The sequence below is a fragment of the Vanessa tameamea genome, chromosome 15 (assembly GCF_037043105.1).
Source record: "Vanessa tameamea isolate UH-Manoa-2023 chromosome 15, ilVanTame1 primary haplotype, whole genome shotgun sequence".
NCBI classification, from domain to species: domain Eukaryota; kingdom Metazoa; phylum Arthropoda; class Insecta; order Lepidoptera; family Nymphalidae; genus Vanessa; species Vanessa tameamea.
This window is the reverse complement of record NC_087323.1, coordinates 7,880,485-7,900,291: the sequence shown is the minus strand read 5'-3', so window position 1 is coordinate 7,900,291 and position 19,807 is coordinate 7,880,485. Positions and strand designations below refer to the sequence as shown.

The 19,807-nt window shown below is 30.9% G+C and overlaps 5 protein-coding genes across 5 annotated transcripts in view; 1 reads left to right on the top strand and 4 right to left on the bottom strand.

Moving 5' to 3' along the window:
• Spri (sprint) overlaps positions 1 to 339 on the bottom strand; it is a 216,654-nt gene extending 216,315 nt beyond the window's left edge. Inside the window, exon 1 of the mRNA XM_026638885.2 lies at positions 9 to 339. The gene's annotated coding sequence lies outside the window, so the exon portion shown is untranslated. The remainder of the gene's footprint in view (positions 1 to 8) is intronic.
• A 3,307-nt stretch (positions 340 to 3,646) lies between these two features.
• Positions 3,647 to 6,780, bottom strand: LOC113399697 (uncharacterized). Its single transcript, XM_026638897.2, has 3 exons — positions 6,514 to 6,780; positions 5,599 to 5,725; positions 3,647 to 3,871 (listed from the first exon to the last, which is right to left on the bottom strand). Exons 1-3 carry the CDS (start codon positions 6,634 to 6,636, stop codon positions 3,768 to 3,770), a joined length of 354 nt encoding a protein of 117 aa, XP_026494682.1. The 5' UTR covers positions 6,637 to 6,780; the 3' UTR covers positions 3,647 to 3,767.
• Positions 6,781 to 7,433: 653 nt separating this feature from the next.
• On the bottom strand, positions 7,434 to 11,955 carry LOC113399693 (general odorant-binding protein 28a). Its single transcript, XM_064217156.1, has 5 exons — positions 11,840 to 11,955; positions 11,033 to 11,200; positions 10,193 to 10,310; positions 9,537 to 9,622; positions 7,434 to 7,568 (listed from the first exon to the last, which is right to left on the bottom strand). The coding sequence occupies exons 1-5, from the start codon at positions 11,900 to 11,902 to the stop codon at positions 7,551 to 7,553; spliced, it is 453 nt and encodes a 150-aa protein (XP_064073226.1). The 5' UTR covers positions 11,903 to 11,955; the 3' UTR covers positions 7,434 to 7,550.
• A 1,398-nt stretch (positions 11,956 to 13,353) lies between these two features.
• On the top strand, positions 13,354 to 16,029 carry LOC113399694 (general odorant-binding protein 19d-like). Its single transcript, XM_026638893.2, has 5 exons — positions 13,354 to 13,491; positions 14,509 to 14,685; positions 14,796 to 14,910; positions 15,675 to 15,760; positions 15,872 to 16,029. Exons 1-5 carry the CDS (start codon positions 13,357 to 13,359, stop codon positions 15,887 to 15,889), a joined length of 531 nt encoding a protein of 176 aa, XP_026494678.2. The 5' UTR covers positions 13,354 to 13,356; the 3' UTR covers positions 15,890 to 16,029.
• LOC135193658 (general odorant-binding protein 19d-like) lies at positions 16,027 to 18,368 on the bottom strand. The gene is made up of 5 exons (XM_064217155.1): positions 18,104 to 18,368; positions 17,587 to 17,760; positions 16,837 to 16,951; positions 16,430 to 16,515; positions 16,027 to 16,146 (listed from the first exon to the last, which is right to left on the bottom strand). The coding sequence occupies exons 1-5, from the start codon at positions 18,164 to 18,166 to the stop codon at positions 16,129 to 16,131; spliced, it is 456 nt and encodes a 151-aa protein (XP_064073225.1). The 5' UTR covers positions 18,167 to 18,368; the 3' UTR covers positions 16,027 to 16,128.
• Between the last annotated feature and the right edge of the window lie 1,439 nt (positions 18,369 to 19,807).

Here is a 19,807-nt window from a genome sequence, read left to right as displayed (position 1 = left end):
TTTCTTACCGGTACACGGTGTCTAGGTAAATCTCAAATAAACAATAGATTTCCAATATCATAACCAATGAACAAAACTTAAGGACACACATTTACACTCATAAACATTTTTTACAACCAAGAAAAGTAATCAATAACATCACGTAAATGCACAACACATGTTCGAATGCAACAGACACAGTTATACACAAGATATTGACAAAACAAAACTGTAAACCGTCAATTGTTTGCACGAAACGTCATCAATGAGACCGAAGACTGTGTTGCTTGAGTGAAGTTAGAACTAAAACACGAGCCGGCGGATCAACAGGCGCTACTTTGAATGAAGTTGGTTGCCTATTGACCTTTCTCTGTGTGTGTAACTGTGTATGCTCTTGCGCAGCGCAGGGGTGTAGATGTAGAAAAACCTGGTTCGATGAATGTGTGAATCATGCGTTAAGATTGTAGGTTTATGTGTTGGTGAATGGTGGATATGCAAAACTTCATGATGTCGTTTTATCATCTGAAGTTGTCAAGGTATTTTTAATTTGTGTTAGGTATTAAAAATTAATTTAAAATGTTAGGAGATGGATATATATTTTTTTAAAATATTGCGTTAATTTTACTTAGTATATTAAGTTGATGGTATATATTTGACAACTTTTTAATTTTTTAGTTTATAATTATAAGTAAAAAAAATAATAATTCAACACTCGTTGCGTTTTAGCGTCTAGCGCCATCTTAAATGTTTTAAGCAAACTACAATGCCATGCTTTGCAACGACCATACTTGCTCTTAATAATTCCAGGTATCACTAGCAGATGTCGCTATATTTCCCCTAACAAAATAAACAAACGAAAATATAAACTAATTTCGGCCAGTAGCTTTTCACGTATTCGAGGTATCCTTTACCTTTACGTTTGCGGAATTACTATGAAAAAGAAGAATTGATAGTCCATGAACAAATAGGATACGATACTACGGAACGCTGTTAATCCTCATATCAAACTTGCAATAATACAATGCGTAACAATAATTATACCGGCAGTCATTACATACATAGATACATTTAAAACCCAAATGACCCGAGCAGACCGTTTTTTAAATATTGCACAGGCTTAGAAAAGCTTATCTTGTAGATAGCGAGAGGAAGCACATAAGAAATCGTATTTGATAAGTCCTGCCAACTTGGTTAAGAGGCTTGACTTGATATAGTTTGTTAAATGACGATTCAAAAGTGCTTGTAAAAGTCTACTAGTATATTTTGATTTTATGCCAATTGTCTGAGTGACTGAATTGCACCATACTACTAAAGTGAAGAGGTTTAATCTTCAAAAATTCTTAAAAAAATAAGAAAACCTATATCTAGTTAAGGTGTACGAAAATAGAAAAGAGAGACATAATGTCATAACCGATGCCAATCCTATTCTCTCCTCATACTCTCTATTCCAACCATAAAAGGAGAAAAGCCAAGTAAATAACATTTGACAGCAAATTGACTCGATATCAATGTTCGAGAGCTATGTCGCTTTATGTAATTTTTAGAAATTACATTTTATTAACATAAGAATTGATAACATTAAGTGCTTAAAAATATACAAATATTAATTAAAAATAGTTACTGTATAAATATTGACCGCGTGGAATGGTGGCAAGAATGCTAGCAGCATTACCCCGTTGAATCGCAATTCAGATCCTCTGGGCTAAAAACGAACCAGCCCTCCTGTCACCAGTGGAGGCAATAAGGCGAGGTGTTATACTTTTGATGAAGCTTTTTGCACCACTACTCCAAGGACCAAGTATTTCGACAGCAAATGGGATAAAATAGTAATTTGACATAAGACACGAATATTTAGATCTTTTTTTTTGCTTCAGCTTTTTCCGCAGCGGCACCGGCTCTTAACATTGTTTCTCGGATATAAGACGGGGCCAACGTGTCAACGCATGTAGCGTCCCACACAAGGGCCCATCCTCGTTCCCAGGAAACCAATATTAATCCATCAGGTCTCTTATCATCATCACGACTAATTCCACGAGGCTCAGTAAGAGCAGGAACATCGATGGTGGAATGAGCCCTTTTTATTGTGTCATTAAGAGAACCGTGGCGGAAAAGCCTGCCTGCACTCCTTGGACAAGAGAGACCATGTAAACCGAAAGAGTCCTCCTTTCCACACGGGCATCTGTGCTCAGAGCACAGCGGTGTTCTCAGTCGGAGACCAATTGATATTCGGAAACATTCATTATCTAAAAATGAATATAAGTTTTGTTTATCTTTTTGCTTACTTCCATTGGAAAAGGCTATATATCAACACATCAGAATCCAAAATATTACAACCATGTTATGCAATCGAATCAAAATATTATATCTCAAATAACTTAAACTAAAAAATTAAGTAATTAAATAAAGTAAAAAAAGAAACAGGTTTGTATTGGGAAGTTTAAATTAATAAATAAAAATGCAAAATATGTTTGTTTATTTTTTATTGAACACAAGTGCTTAAAAACCATTATCTTGAATGTAATATCTGTATTTGTCATAATAAAAAAGTATGTTTTGAATTTAATCTAATTTGAATCCCAGCTGAAACCAAAATCAAAGAAAATATTGTTATGTTATATATTTAATTAATTTATTTATTTTAGTTATTCTTTATTGTACACAATAAACACAAAATACAAAATCTTAAAATTAAAATAGTATAAATTTAATGTGTTGTACAATGGGCGGCCTTATGGCTAACTAGCCATCTCTTCCAGACAACCCAAACGAAGAGAGATTCATTGAACTTAAACTGGGTAGGTGGTGCATCCAATAAACTTACATACAAATGTTACATACACTAATACTTATACTTAATACAAATATAAAAAATGATAAATATTACTATTATATACTAAAAAATACCTATATATATAATATGCTAGAGAAAAACAGTACATGGAAATTAAGTGAAGTCGTCTAAATTATTATTTAGATAGTAATTTTTAATAGATTTTTTAAATATATTGATCGATTCTGATCTTTTTATATTTTCCGGAAGTGCATTCCATAACATTATGGCCTTTACAGTGAAGGAGTTTTTGAAAAATTTTGTTTTATGTACAGGCATTTTAAGCATAAGGTTCCGCGACGGTCTTAATAAAGAAGAGCCTTTTAGAAATTCAAACTGTACCTTTCAATAGGAAGGAGAGTTAGAGTTGAATAGAGTACTGTACAGAAGAGAAAGAATATGCCTGCATATTCTTTCTCTTCTGTTCCGGCGAAGACGTATAGGAAGCCACTTGAGCCTTGAACTTAACTGTACTTAATAGAGAATTTAAAGTGACAAAACTTATTACATATATATACGTTACGTATATATAGCTTAAATAAGAAGAGCAAATTTGATTTTGAGGTTTTAAACTATACTTCCGTGTCTCGAAAAGCACGTTAAGATGTTGGTCCTGACTCCTGAACCTGAACAGACACTGGCTCACATACATAAAGCCAAAACACAGCAATACAAATTATTACTGCTAGGCGTTAGAATAATAATCATTATAGTTTTGTGGTTGGTTGGTACACATTCATAAGGTCCTACTACGGATAAAAATCGAATAAATTTTACATACCGCAACAGCATTTTCTGTCGCATATTCACGTTCCGCCCTTAATGTGGAGTTTCATGCAGATTCGGTTTTGTTGAAGTTGAGTGAGCAAATGTCAGTACGTTGACGTGTTGCATACAGACAGACAGATATCTTACAAGTACGAGTAGGTCTCGTAGATGAGGGTGAAAGTTAAAATAATTAAAAAAAGAAGCTAACCTGCGGAGCTTTTTCAATACTGCATTTAAATATTAAAGCAGCTCTTTCACATCCCTCTTTGCCATCACTAACCGTTTCGTCGTTTACTAAAAAATAAATACTTAATAATTAATTTTACACGGGCTATATACTCTATGAATTTTACATTTTCAGTACTTTCAGTTAGTAAACAAAATATACGTCCAAACCCAATCCAATCCCTTTAACAAGCATAATTTATATATTACATGAGATTGTGTTGGTGGCCGATGGTACATCGTTAGTTTTTAAAATTAAAACATTTGAATTGTTACATGACGAGATGAACAATGCTCTCTTCGATGTAGTAAATAGTTTAGTACCAATAATCTACTTCGAAATAATAATAATAAAAAAAAAACAAATTCACTTAGTGTAAAACTTGTCAAAAGTAATGTATTTTTAAATAAGGATTCCAGAAAACGTTCAAAACTTTTATTGTAAGGTTTTAAAAAACCGTTAAGAAACATTTTTTGCTAAAGTTTGATATTTCATAAGATATGAATTAAACGAACTAAATAAAAGCTTAACTGACTCATATAAATATTATGTAAGAATTCATTTCGTATCTCACTCGTGAAATTTTCACAACAGACACGCCTTTTTGAACCATTTTACGTGTATACTGTAAATTTTATAATTATTATAGACAATGACGCATATCACATTCTGACATTTCACGCTTTTGTTCTGTGGTGAATTTCGAGTTTACGATACGGCTGGAGTTTAGTTACACACTGATTTCTCTCTTTTTATCATCGTCATTAATTTGAAAGTCGAAAGAAGAAAACACAACATTCCTGCTTAACTATCATGATTACTGTTAAGTGCAATTCTTGTCCTAAGAATAACTACTTTTTATTTTACAAATTTTTATGTCAATTTACGCATGCGAGTCAAATATTGCTATTTTAAATTAATTCTATCCAACTGGCATACATTTTATATGGTAAACATCATACGCTTTATAAAAAATCATTATTGCGTTTATATTACGAATTATATGAAATAATTTAACTAAATAAGGCTGAAGATGCGTCCCTTTTTGTGGGAATTGGACAACTTCGCCTATAGACACTGACACTATAACATTCTAAACAGTTTGTACTGATAACTGCGTGATCTAAGATGTTATCTCTCTTGTTCCTGTCACTATACTAGTCACAATTTAATGTAAAACCAAGCCTTAACAGCCTCTGTCCAAAAGTCACAGGAAAAACACTGAATAGAAAAACGAAAAAGTCTTATCTAAAAATAACCAACTATGTAAATGTGAGCCGAGATGGCCCAGTGGTTAGAACGCGTGCATCTTAACCGATGATTTCGGGTTCAAACCCAGGCAGGCACCACTGAACTTTCATGTGCTTAATTTGTGTTTATAATTCATCTCGTGCTCGGCGGTGAAGGAAAACATCGTGAGGAAACCTGCATGTGTCTAATTTCAACGAAATTCTGCCACATGTGTATTCCACCAACCCGCATTGGAGCAGCGTGGTGGAATATGCTCCAAACCTACTCCTCAAAGGGAGAGGAGGCCTTTAGCCCAGCAGTGGGAAATTTACAGGCTGCTAATGCTAATAAAATGTAAATGTGATATAAAAATATTGATGCTGGTATATCTGTTGAGATTAAAAGATTTCGAGATCGTTTAACCGAACAGCATAAATTGCTCTATTATGTATTCGTATGGAGAAGGTTTTCATACCATCCACTTTGTTATAATTCGCCCCTGACCGATAAAACGATGATGTAAAGTTTATTTTGTTTATAGTTTATCATAACGGGATGTATTTACCTTTGCTGCATATATCAACCAATTTTTTTGCGTTTTCAAATCTTTTACTATCATCTGCCTTTCCACTTTTCACCATTTCGGCAAGCTTGTAGCCAGTTTCGACATCATACATACCGTTGCTATTCATCTGAGTACACAGATTAAAAATATAAACACAAGAAATAAGAGGCAATATCAGTTTATGTTAGTCGATCCTACTCTATGTTATTAATGGATGGATGGTGAATGGAAGATTCACCACAGCTAATACAACTCGGTATACCTTGGGAGAGATCTATGACCAGCAGTGAACTGCAATAGGCTGATCATGGTGAGTTTTTAGTTTTATTATTAATAGGTAATCTTTTTGTGCTAGAAACATATTGCGTTAGATCTATAACACTTGTAGTAGATCTGATACAAGGGCAAGAGATGAACATTAAACACAGATTATGCACTTGACCGCTTAGTGCGTCTCGAACCCATAATCTTCGATTAAAATAAACGAAAAATAACATCGGTTGATCGAATCGATCAACTAACAGTGGAAGAAAGAATAAAAAGATACTGAACTGAATTATATTTATATATGTATCTATCACCGTAAAATTGCAAATACCCTTAGATTATAATCTATCTCGCGAGTTTGTAAACCGTCGATAGATTGTAAACGGTGATACGACTTACAATAATGTAAACGTATGAAAGTCCTATAGGTTATAATCTTTCGATTAGGTTAGGTAAGAGTTTTTATAATTTAACTTTAATTAACAAGTAATGCGTTAAATTGTAAGAAGTAAGTTTCGGTTCACGATCTGTCGAAATTTTACAATTTTACGAGATAGATTATAATCTAACGGTAATTATAATTATACGGTGACATATAAATTATAAATAACTTTACCTGTTTATATGCTAGATATATAAATTACTCACAGTTCCTAATTTCTTGTAGCCACAAGCCAGAAGACACTTGACTTCCCGTTTTGTCGGAACTATCAGCTGTTTCAATTTAAGCGCTTCCGTCATATCTACAGGATGATCTTGCATGCAAGTCATTAATATTGCTACGAATTTTTCTTTAAGCTCCTTGTCAGTCAACGCCTAAACATTGTTTTTCATAATGTTAATATTTCCAACAATAATATAATGAATTAGAAAAACTAGATTCAGTGAAAATGGGGTTATAGTGAAAAGTGTATATCGTGGTCTTTCTTGTACAGAATAATAGCTACTATTACTCCTTTTTACACCCTATTGAGTGTAAGTTTTACTAGGAGTGGGTACAAAAAAGGCCCCAAATGAAACCTGCGACTTTTACATTGCTAGGCGACTCGTAAACCAGTGCGCTATAATGTACCCTACATTGGTCTTATTACTTACAATCATAAATAGCAGTCTATTATAGACTTTTGATGAGAAGATAGACAAAAATAATATCTATAACAATTCTTTATAATAAACGACTTACATTTGAATAGCCTGTAAAAAATATGACAAATAAAAAACTAAGCTTCAAGGAATACATCGTGTAGTTTAACATAGTAACCCGATATAATATGTATAGTAAACCGATATTAACTAGTAGCTAAATGGAAATAACGTAAAATAATTTATACGTTACTTTTTAAACAAAACGAGTAGCTTTATATTTATCTTAATAAATTCATATAATCCCATAATGATAAACTTCCGATGTTTATATTAATTTTAAAAATAATAATTACATACTTCAAATAATCTAATATCGCATTTGATTGTAATCAAACTGATTAAAGTTGTTAAGTTAATAGGTAGTCATTTACAATGTGTTTTTAAAATGAAAATACAAATAAAACAAAATAATATTATACATTTATTTTTTATTTATATTATTTTTTCTTACAACACTATTAAAGACTCCTTTGTTAATGTTATTCTCAAAGTTGTCAACGGGTTTGAATGTTTCGTTATGATTTAAGACTTGGGCTTCATTACATTGGGAAATCAAACTGAAACAAAAAATGATGTACATATATTACAAAATCTTTAAATAATCAATATAACATCAATAATAGATATATATATAATTTTAAAGAATATGCACAGGGCCAAATCTACATAAGGGCTTTTTGTTCCAATTTGTAGAAAAATGGACAAAATTGTAAATTTAAAAATCTAATCCAGACATAAAGTTCAACCCTGAGATCGATGAAACCGTTTACGCGCCTATCGAATGGAACGAGAACGGAACCACGTCGTTGGTTTTCGTGTACAGGCTTCATGCATCAATTGTTGGCGGGCAACAAGACGACAAGTTCTTTTTTTTCCCCTAAAGTACTCAGTACAGTAACTCGTTCAAATAAAATATTACTATATTTAAGATGTCAGCTCATTAACACCGGTGCTGTCTTGAACTGCATTGCAACCGCCGCACCAAAATCAAAATATTCTTTATTCAGTAGGCTCATAGAAGCACTTATGAATCGTCACGTTATAGTGTCGAATTAAATGTAAAGCTACTACTGGTCCAGAAACTAGACCACAAATAGCTTTAACATAAAAAGAAAGATCAATTGTATACAACAAAAATAGAAAAGGACCTAAAATTAAGCCTTGTGGAACGCCTATTCTTGGGACAGATCCAGAAGACTTTATTCCATTAATAGACACCTGTTGAATTATTTGATTCAAGTATGAAGCTATTATATCAAGAGCTTTACCATTAACATCGTAATGTTTTAGATTGTTCAAGAATGTTTCGTGCTCTACACAATCAAATGCTTTAGATATATCACAGAACACGCCAATCTCGTTCTGTGATTTCTCCCATTCATCGTATATCACTTGTTGAGCGACCCCTAGCCAAAGCCTAAAGCCAAATTATTTACTATGAAAAATAGTATTTCAGAAAATGAACCCGTTTCTTAACACTTCTTAAATATTAAGGATCTATACGGAGCGATATCATAAATAATACTATTGATTAGACCCCATAGGTCATTCGTCCTGTTAATATTAAGACATTTAATTTAAGTATATTTATAATATCGAAGTCAGTAACTCGTTCAAATAAAAAATCAACACTATATTTGGGAACATTATTTGTTAGTAATTTATTGGCTTTAAAATAGACGATTTTATGTGGGAAGTTTTTCCGTTGGGTATTTTGACGAAAAAAGTTTTAAAAATATTTGCAAAGTAATCTCAAATAAACGAAAATTTCCTAGGGGGACGGTACACGCAAACTATTATGTATCGCTAAAATTCGACACAAGATAGTTCAACAGTTCGATAGAAAGACCTACTATATATTTTCAAGATGTGTGAAGTATATCAATGACCCTCCACAAATAGCGTTCACTTTAACGAACGCATTTAACTGTGTAAAATCTTGAAATTTTAAGTATATCAAAACTTTTCATCCAATTTTCTGTCCTACATACTACATTAATTTTATTTTACTCTGACAATAATTCTATTTCATGTTCTTCACCACCTATGTCCTGTATATTTTGGTGTATATTTAAGTAAGGAGCTGTAGGTACTGTCTTTTTACCTAGTTTAAATTGGATTTTTTTATGTCAATGGTATTACTTACCATACTTACTTTAATACTACTTTTAATATAAATTAGATTATTGTAAACGTCAAATTTCTTATTCTGGGTAACTTTACAAATAAAATAATTATTGACCAGCCGATTAATGAATCTTGTTCGACTGCGAATGCCTGCGTTTGTGTGAAAATACACGAAAGCGTTGATTAATTAGGCAGGTCCCTAAGTAGTATCAGCCCAGGTCCCACATATTCACGTTCCGCCCTAATGTGGAGTTTCATGCAGGTTCGGTTTGGTTGAAGTTGAGTGAGCAAATGTCAGTTCATTGATGAGGGACATACAGACAGACAAATGTCTGCATCTTACAAGTACGAGAAGGTCTCGTAGATGAAGATGAAAGAAGTTAAAAAAATAAACTAACCTGCGGAGCTTTTTCAATACTGCATTTAAATATTAAAGCAGCTCGTTCACAACCTTTATTTCCATCAGAGACGTTGACGTCATTAACTGAAAAAATTAAACCAATTTTCCTATAATAATAACCAACTACTGTAGCAAATGTTGGTAAATAAATATAGAGATTGAAAAATATAAAAATTACTACAATTTTAACACTGCAATTGTAAAAAATATTACTAGAATCTGGAATTCTACTCGAAACCTGGTTATTCGGTTTATTGAGTATCCAAACGTATTATTTTAACTTCATTATAGCTATTGCCCATACGGCACGTTTTAAAGCAATTGGCTGAACGAATTATAAATGTAAATAATACGAACAAAAACAAATTAACGGAACATGACAAGGTCTTAAATGAGACCTTAGAGTATTCTATAGAATAATTTTTGTTTTGGAACAAGAAATATACATCAACAAATATTTTCAGCAGCGCACAGATGCGCAGGGATAACGTAGGTCTGACGTTAGTCTGCTTATAACATTTTAGGTTAGATTGTTAGGTAAATATGTTATGCTATTAAATTATGATCTAAGAGCCTAGCACAGCTTTAGATTGTCGATGTTAAATTTTGTCTATAACTTATTCTAACTAGTCTATTGTAACATCTAAGCTCTACCGTATTTGCATGCTTCTGTAAATTTCTTTGCTTTTTCAAGTCGATCAGGATCATTAGCTAAATACATGTCAGCGATTTTATTTACGCCCTCAATTGACAGATTTCCCTGATCGTCCATCTGAAATATTATAAATTAGCATTTTATGATGTGACGAAACAAAAATTTTGTATGAGGCAAAATCATATGTTTTCCGGTAGACAAACAAAAACAGTATACAAAATTGGCAATCAAACCGAAATGTCATTGTTCAAACACCGACAGAGCATGTAATTGTAGTCATTTTTTATTGACCTTGTGAATGTACGTGGGATACATCAATGATGTAAACCTACTTTTGTATTGAATTTCTACCGTTTTACGTTCATTTAATAATAATATTTATCAGATTTTGGCTGATTTACCTAAATAGGATAGAGATCGGAGATAAAATGGAAATTAAAATTGCCCCATCAGGTTAGTTATTCGAAATTGCACAAACTCCTTCAAAATTTTCAGCCGGCGGCGGTTACGGCGGTTAAATAATCTTCTTGTATTGATTGACATATAGAAACAGTGTTCTAAATTAAGAAAAGTACGACTAATGAAATGCTGTCTCGAAATGTGAGTTACAATTTTTGGAGTTTAATGTTAAAAAAAATTTAACATAAAATTTACAAGAACTTATTTGTATTGTGGTTACTTAATTACAGGTAATTTTTTTCAATGACTGATTATTTCAAAAAATATATATTCACTTTATGACATATTTTCTATGCAAAAAGTATCCTAATATCAAACTCAAATTCTTCAGAGATATATAAGCTGGTGATTTGAAAATTAGCCTTTAATAAGATTCATACCATTCCTGATGTTTTGTAGGCGCATGCGAAAAGACATTTGGCGTTCTCATTATCAGGCATCTGTTTGTTACTAAGCTTTTCCATATCATCTCCAGAAAGAGGGAACTCCTTGGCGCAATTCATGATTACTTCTACATATTGCTGTTTCAACTCTTCCATATCAATTGCCTGTAAATTTGTTGTTTAATTTTACTTAATATATTTTTTTTAATATATTCGGTTTTTGTTGAATCAGTTTAATTTATAGCATATATCATTGTTGTATTATTCAATTTTTGTTTTATGAAGCGATAAAATGTTTGCTGTCCGAATATTAAGATCTACTCAAAAAAAGTATAATTCAAATATGTCAAAGAAAACACTAAAATAAAAATATGAATTTAGTAAAAACTTTTTATTGCCCCATACTGTCGTGTGCCCTAGGAACCTGGATTTTTTTAATTTTATGTAATGGTTAGGTGGACTGACAAATGAACCTGTTGTTAAGTGCTCACCACCGCCCATAGACATTGGCGCTGTTAGAAATATTAACCATCCCTTACTTCTCCAATACGCCACCAACCTTGGGAACTAAGATGTTATGACCCTCGTGCCTGTAGTTACACTTACTCACTCACCATTCAAACTTGAACACAATGATACCAATTAAGAATATCTGATACCTACCCACACGGGTTTGCACAAAGCCCTACCACCAAGTAAAATGGGCTAAGACAGCCCTAATCTTGCTCAAAAATTGCTCACACTACGGCCTGTACTACCTATATATTATACACAATAATACACTATGTTTTTATAAATTCTTACCATTGCATTTAAGTTTAATAAAATAGTAGTATAAAAAAAAAACTTTATGAATGTTTTAACCATTGTAATGGATCGTTTTTGACACGGATAAATCTGAAGTGTAAATGTGTTTAATGGTCTACATAACCATTTATATATGCTAAATAATAGTTGTGATCACTCCAATGATAAACTTGAAATAACAATAGATATAATAGAACACCAATCTTCAGAAGTAGCTACGGAAAAAATCGTCCTAATGGTTTGAAAATAAGAAATAAAATAGCACAGCATGAAATATATGAAATACAACAAAAGGATCATTATCAAATTATCTATGTTGTGGTATATTTATAAAACTAAGTGAAACTTTATAAAAACATTGAGTTGACCTATTTTGTAATAAATAACTGTAGATACACATTATGGGGAATTTTTTGTGTTTAACTATCAAGCCCGTCGCTGCTGACTGAATTCGGCAAATATTCATGTTGTGAGTTCTGCAAAGTTAAAATTTGTTTATATGGTAAAATAAGGAACACAATAATTGTTTGTTATTGAATTTGTCTTATTCTCTAGTAAATAAAATTGATCAAGTGTTTTGTAATTCCGTTAAGTTTTATGCCTTGTACTAAAACTAAATAAGATTGCTCTTCGTTAGTACCAAAAGTTAATGCAAAGTTTCATGCAAAGAAGCAATATTGGGATTGGCTTGAAATGTAGTTACAAAATATTCAGCTCACAACACTTTTATGAATACAGGAAGGAAATGCAACTGGATCATAATCGAAAATCGCATGCTCAAATCTGGGCAACCACGGCTGAGTTTTCATGCGCTTAATTTGTCTACTTAATCAATTTGGGATTAGCGGTACAGGAAAACAACGTAAGAAAGCTTCCATGTAGCTTCTACAACAAGAAAATATCAACTTCTACTGATTTTCATGACTTATCCTTACACAAACATTACGTACCCACTCTTAAACTCTTCATTTTAAACATCTTACAAGGAATGGATTCATATCGTACCGCCTACATAATACTGCCAGTTTCCCTAGTCCCCCGATATTCCTCTTTTTTAAATTCATAGTATAAAACGTTAGTCAGTGCCTAAAATTTAGTGCCAAAAATATAGTATTTAGTCAGTGCTTTTTTTAAAAACAAAATCATTATTAAAATAGTCTTTGTAGATATTTGTTATCATTCGATTAGTAAACCTTAGAGTTGTATCAGGTATAACCCTTCCTTCTTTACCTCTTACTCAGGTATCACGGACGCAGGGAATAGAATTTCCACACTCTCATAATCCGATGGTAAATCCGACACGACCTGTGATCTTACAGCCACTGGGCCAACGAGGAAGTCAATACTATCATGTCCAAAATAATCGTTAGTCAAAAATCATTAATCGACAGAATTACGCAGCAATACTGTATGCATATTACGCAGAATCATTTCCGAATTTTTCATATTGTGTTTAATAATAAGGTTGGAATGTATGTCATTGTAACGATTATTAGACTCCCGTATATATAAGTATGTTACTAGTAATGGACTTCTCAGATTACAAAGTATTATTACGTCGAAAAGGTCATAGTCTTTATTTAAAAATGTTTAGATCTGTGCTTTTAATTTCCTTCTTGTTAATTAATTACATGGTTTTCGATATCGCTGTAAGTTTTTTAATATATCTATTTCTGTATTTTTATTTATTACTAACGACACCCGGCTTCGCGCGGGTGATATGCTGATACTAAATATACCACAGTATGTCTTTATATACAAAGATCACAGTTTTTCAGTCATTAGACAATACAAGCAAACCCGCTATGTCCCTGCATTTTAAATCTGTAATATCTTCAAAAATATTCATATAAATTAAATGATGTAAAGGGCCATATTGATCTATATTAAATGCTCAATGTATTTAAGGTACTTAATTGGATAAGGATTAATGCTGTATTATTTAAAATCGCTTCGAAAATAAGCTAATATTTCTCGTAAAAAGTAAAGGTATATTCGTTACCTTTTACGAGAAATATTGGCATAGCAATACCACAGATAGACATTCAGCCAGCGTTTGCAATGTAAGCGCAAATTTTTGTTTATTTACGACATCACTTTAGAAACCTCTAAAATAATCAGTGTTTCTCTACTGTATTGTGCATGTATTATACATATAAACCTTCCTCTTGAATCAATCTATCTAATAAAAACATCCGCATCAAAATCCGTTGTGTCATTTTAAAGATCAAAGCATACACAGTGACAGACAGCGGTAAGCGATTTTGTTTTATACTATTTAATGGTGATGTACGTCTGGTTAAGTACTTACCACCTATCAAATATTTACTATCAAACAGCATTACTTACTTATGTTTGTGTACTAAATGAAAGGATGAGTAAGCCAATGTAAATACAATGACAAGGGAACATAATAACTTAGTTCCCAAGTTAGGGGGCACTTTGATGAAGTTAATATTGCCTTGGCAATGTCTATGATCAGTGATGACCATTTTCTGTTGGTATTATAAATTTAAAATAAAAGTTTACCATCTACATCTTACGTCTAAAAGTAATAAATTAATGTTAAATAATTAAAACATATTTTTTAAATATATGCTTAATCATAAAAATATATCTAATTATATTAATATGATCAACAACCTAAAATTTTGAATGTTTTTTAGGCTATGACAGCTGATCAGAAAGCAATGATACACAAGCACTTTGAAGAAATAGGTATAGAGTGTATAAAAGATCACGTTATCACAAAAGATGATATCACCAACCTCAAAGCAAAGAAGATGCCTTCTGGCGATAATGCTCCTTGCTTCCTAGCTTGCATGCTCAGAAAACTAGGCGTCGTAAGTAAACATTACCTTAAATTTTAGAAAGTCGTTTACATAATTAATTTTTAAAAGATGACAAGTTAGTGTTACAACAAAGTACAATACGATTTTATATCAACTTCTAGTTGGATGATGCTGGCTTACTTCAGAAAGAGACAGCACTGGATCTCGCTAAAAAAGTTTTTAATGATAACGAAGAATTAAAACTGATTGAAAATTATCTCCACTCCTGTTCGCATAGTAAGTCAGTTTGATGTTCATTTCTATTTTATAGAAAATACCTCGTAGAATTGTTTTTTTTTTTACTATTTTGTTATGTGTCATTAAAAATAAATATTTCATTAAATAATAGTATAATATTAAAATGGTCCGTGATGTAAGCCTTCTTACTTGAAAAAAGAAGAGAAACAATGTAAAAAAAACAACTTAACAATAATCATATTATTTTAGGAGTGATGAACACTTTATAGTAAAAGTAAACACTTGATACACTACACTAATTGGTTGAGGTACAGTCCTCTTAGATAAGCTACATAATAATCTAGGGGAATTCTTCTAACAAATTGTCACTTTATTGCAATCGTATCGAAACGGAATAGTTACTGTTTAACCGGTTTCCGATACTACTATAACAAACGATCCAATTGAGGAAATTAAATTCGTAATCGTAAATTATCATAAATAAGTAGGATTATAAATATTAAATATATACCTATATTGATTACAAATATTATTGTTAAGCATACGAGTTATTAGTGTATGAAGAGCGTGTTACTGTGAATGTGTTGTGTGTGTATATATGTGTGTGTAGTGCAAAAATATATATCCTCTTTAATTATAATCCGCTTAATGGTATAATAACTGCCTAGTCAAAGGAAAATCCAAGTGATATTAATAATGTAATAAAAATCTATTAGATGATTAGATTAAATAAATCTTACAAGATAATATTTAATCCTATAGTTCAACCCTCAAAAATGTTTATGAATAAAATATATTTTCAGTTAATTCCGAGCCAGTAGGAGACGGTGACAAAGGCTGTGAACGTTCTATGCTGGCTTACAAGTGCATGATAGAAAATGCATCGCAGGTAAATTAGTCATTAATTATGTTTTTAAATATAAGGTATACAATTCAAAATACGTTCTAAATTGTGTTGTACGCTTTTGATCTAAATGTATTATTTTTTTTCTTTTTTCAGTTTGGAATTGAAATTTAATGGAAATATTTACTATCTGAAATTAATTTAACCAGTGAAAAATGGAATGTATGTTTATTTTAAATTAATTATTAATATAAGCGAATAAATGTAAAGATAAACAATGTTTTCAATAACTAATAAATAAAAATGGTAAATAAAATTATAATTGCTTTATTTCAAGTTAAAAATAACAACGTCAAGGAACATTTGTAAATAAATTGTAAAAGTAAAGATCGTTGTTTTTCAAATACGCTGATTTAACGAGCCTTTCCAAACTGAAACAAAAAATATACATATATAAGTTCTATACGTTTACTAAGTTCTATAAATACATTAAAATAAAAAAAAGTTTCAAATGAAATTTAGTGTTAAGATTAACATCTATTTTTTGTATTTAACTGAGGATTTCTCATGATCTGGGACGATATCCATCAGAGTTAAAAGTAGCTTAAAACTATAAGATCGTATATATTCGAATTTTTAAAATATAAAGCTAAAAATACATTTAAATTGCGTAAAAATACATTTAAAAGAAAATAAATACTAAGTTTATCTTACCGCCCCTTTGAATGGGATGAAGCATTCGTACAAAAGCTTGGCTCTGTCACAACCGGCCTCTCCGTCGCTGACATCTTTCTCGTTAACTGAAATAAAAATTTAACTTTTAATATTTGTGATTCATGAATTTAAAAAATTCAGTGCATTAAATTAACATTATAGACTCCACGTCTACAAAATTAAGTTAATTATTATAATTATAAATGAATTTTATTTAAATATATCGCATTTATTTCCATGATTTCTGTTATTAATACATACTAAAACTGTACAACTTCTTATGTAAAAATGTTTTAATTCTCATATTATTTACTTATAACTAACTATTGACGATGTTTCGTACTGTTTTAATTTATTTTCTTATTTATATATAACATAGTACTATTAAATATAAAAGTAAATCTAACCTGATGTACAAGTTTTGATGATATCGAAAGCCTTCTTTTGATCATCCTCATTTGGCAAGAACTTCTTGGTAATTTCTTCAGCTTTTTCAGGAACAAATAATCCTTGTTCATCAATCTGAAAGAAAAAGTTAACGTCCAAATTAAAATACTAATTTTTAAACGCATATATAATATTTAACGATAAACCATGCTCACAAACATAGCATAAATAAAAAAGTGCACTTTGGTTATAGTAAAATCTGGTTTGTTTTAGAAGAGTTAATATGCGCGCTTTTTGCCGTTTCTTCTTGCTGGAAGATGCTTTACGAAACAGTGAGAGAGTTGAAATATTGACAATTGAAATTGAGTTGAAAACGCTTATAAGCTTTACTTGATCATAATATATAGGACTTGGACTTAAAGTCTTTATTCGTCAAAAATGCTTACTTTTTTTCTTTTTTCTTTTTACTATAAGCTAGCTACCCGTCCCGCCGCCAAATGAGTAAAATTAGGGTCTATATTTTAATAGAGATTTTAGATTGAAAAACAAACATAAAAAGAAAAAGAAAAATCTTTTTTTTTTTTGCTAGCGAAAGTAAAAATTCGTGTAAGTAATATACATATAAACCTTTCTCTCGAATCGCTCTGTTTATTGATGAAAACCACATTAACATCCGTTGCGTTGTTTAAAAGATCTAAGCGTACAGACGAGACGGCGGGAAGCAACTTTGTTTTATACTATAAAGAGGGAAATTAATACATTTTACTTACCACATTGACTTTCTTAAATATACATCCCATTAGACAAGGATTGATGGTACCAATCTGACCAGATTCTTTGGCTTCTTTGATCTGATCCTCTGTCACACCGTATTCCTTGCTACACTCTGCTATGAATGGTAGTAAACCTGCGTGGATGTTGGTCTTTTCATCATCAGACAATGCCTGTAAAACATTTAATTATTTTTTTAATTAAATATTTTCTTATTTTCACTGAATAGTGAAAAATAAATATTTCTATATGGGTATAAATATTTTTTGTCAAATCCATCCAAAAGAGAAGTTTTCAATATAATTAAAAGTTAGAAGATATAGATACAAATATTTTAAACATATTTTTGTTTTTATTGTAAATGTAAAACTAATCACACCAAACACCAAATAAAATTATAATTGTATTATATAATTATATTCGCTTTTATCACCATTTTATGCAATTGGAAAGCGCAATTAATATAAAACAAAATATTTATAAAAATTAAATTATTAAAATAAAAATATTACTCACTTTAACGTTTCCCAAATTAATGGCTACTCCAATTACGAGAAACACAAATGTTAATGACGTCATTATTAAAATAATATATTTATAGGAATGCGACTGTACCGTCTCCTTGCTCAATCTTTACTTGTTCTGACTAAGCTGATCTTATATATATACAAAACAAGCATGGTCAAGCAATATTTTTTCTAAGATTATTATCTGAACATAGCTTCGTACGAGCGATTAGTATCCACGTAAAAACAGGTTATTTCTTAGTTATTTTGATCATTTGATAGATATATCATATTATCTTTGTTCATAACACGTCATGGAACATTACCTGTTGCCTGTTGGTAATTCGTTTGTTGAGTACAGCAACATAAGTCTAATATTTTTTAGCGCTTAAATTAACGTTACAAAATGTGGTAATTTAGGATGCCCAAATTAAAAAGAAACCTTTCCTGTGTTATAAGTAATAGGTACTTAGTGTTAAAATGTATAAACAAAAAACGATGGTTACGAAAATTAACATGTTCCTCGTTTTCCTTCTTTGAATTAATTCAACAATATTGATAAGTTAGTTTAAATGATAATTATCTATGCAAAAATCTCTTTTTATATTTTGTCCGGACACGTAATATATATCTTAATTGTAGTAAATTTACCTTATTTTACGTACCGTTTAAAAGCTTTGACTGTAGAAGCAAAACTGACTGACTGACTGTATAACCTTTGATAGAATTAGATAATTACGATTACACTTCATATTAATCAAATCAAAACCTACAGGATTATACTAAAATGTGTCGTTTGATGTCAATTTGGTTTAATAAAACTAAACTATTAAAACTTAATTAGTAAAACTAACTATCATTAATAGTCAAAGGCTAATTATCCCATTCACGTGTCCGAAGCTTTCCGATGTACCAAAATTGTTCGATTTGGTCCTCCTTTAATGGGATAACATTTAGCTATATTGTTGTTTTTTTGCGGATCCTAGGCCAAGTACTTTCATTAAAAGCATGACTGTATAGTAAGGCTTTGTATGACTATAAGACCTCGAGTTGAAGAGGATACCCTTTTGACCGTCAAAGTAAAATATATTGGAATTTTTATACTCCAACGTTCGAATGCAGGATTCGCAGTGCTCCATCTTTGGCCTTTATGTTTTATTGTATTTTATAAAGATATCTCTCAATATTTCATACATTACTTCTAAACACATATATTTTTGGCCATATCTTTTAAACTTTTGATTTTTTTTATTGTTATTCAAGTTTCGTCTGTGATCATTAGCTTGTATACCTGTAAATGGATAAGCGCTTTATATCGTATACCTTTTTATATATTATTTGTGTTGCGATAAGAAAATAAACAAACAATGGAAAAAAATATATAAATATGAACATGGTATTTTATTTTATTAAAATAACTCGTAAAACGAGTTTAGTTTATCGTAGATGTCGATTTTGACATTGCAAGATTTTAGCAGTTTTAACTTAACACAGTGAACAATATGTATATATAATATATAAGTCTCATACGGTCTATTTTATATTTTTAAATAGTCCGACAATCAACTAGACTTCTTAGTGGTAATTTTTTGGAGCACTTACTCCATGGATATATTACTAAACATGGGATCCAAAGGATAGGAATAATTTGGCTCACTCTGCCTTCAAATTAGATCACTGCGATACAAAGTATTGATATTTGAATTAGAATACT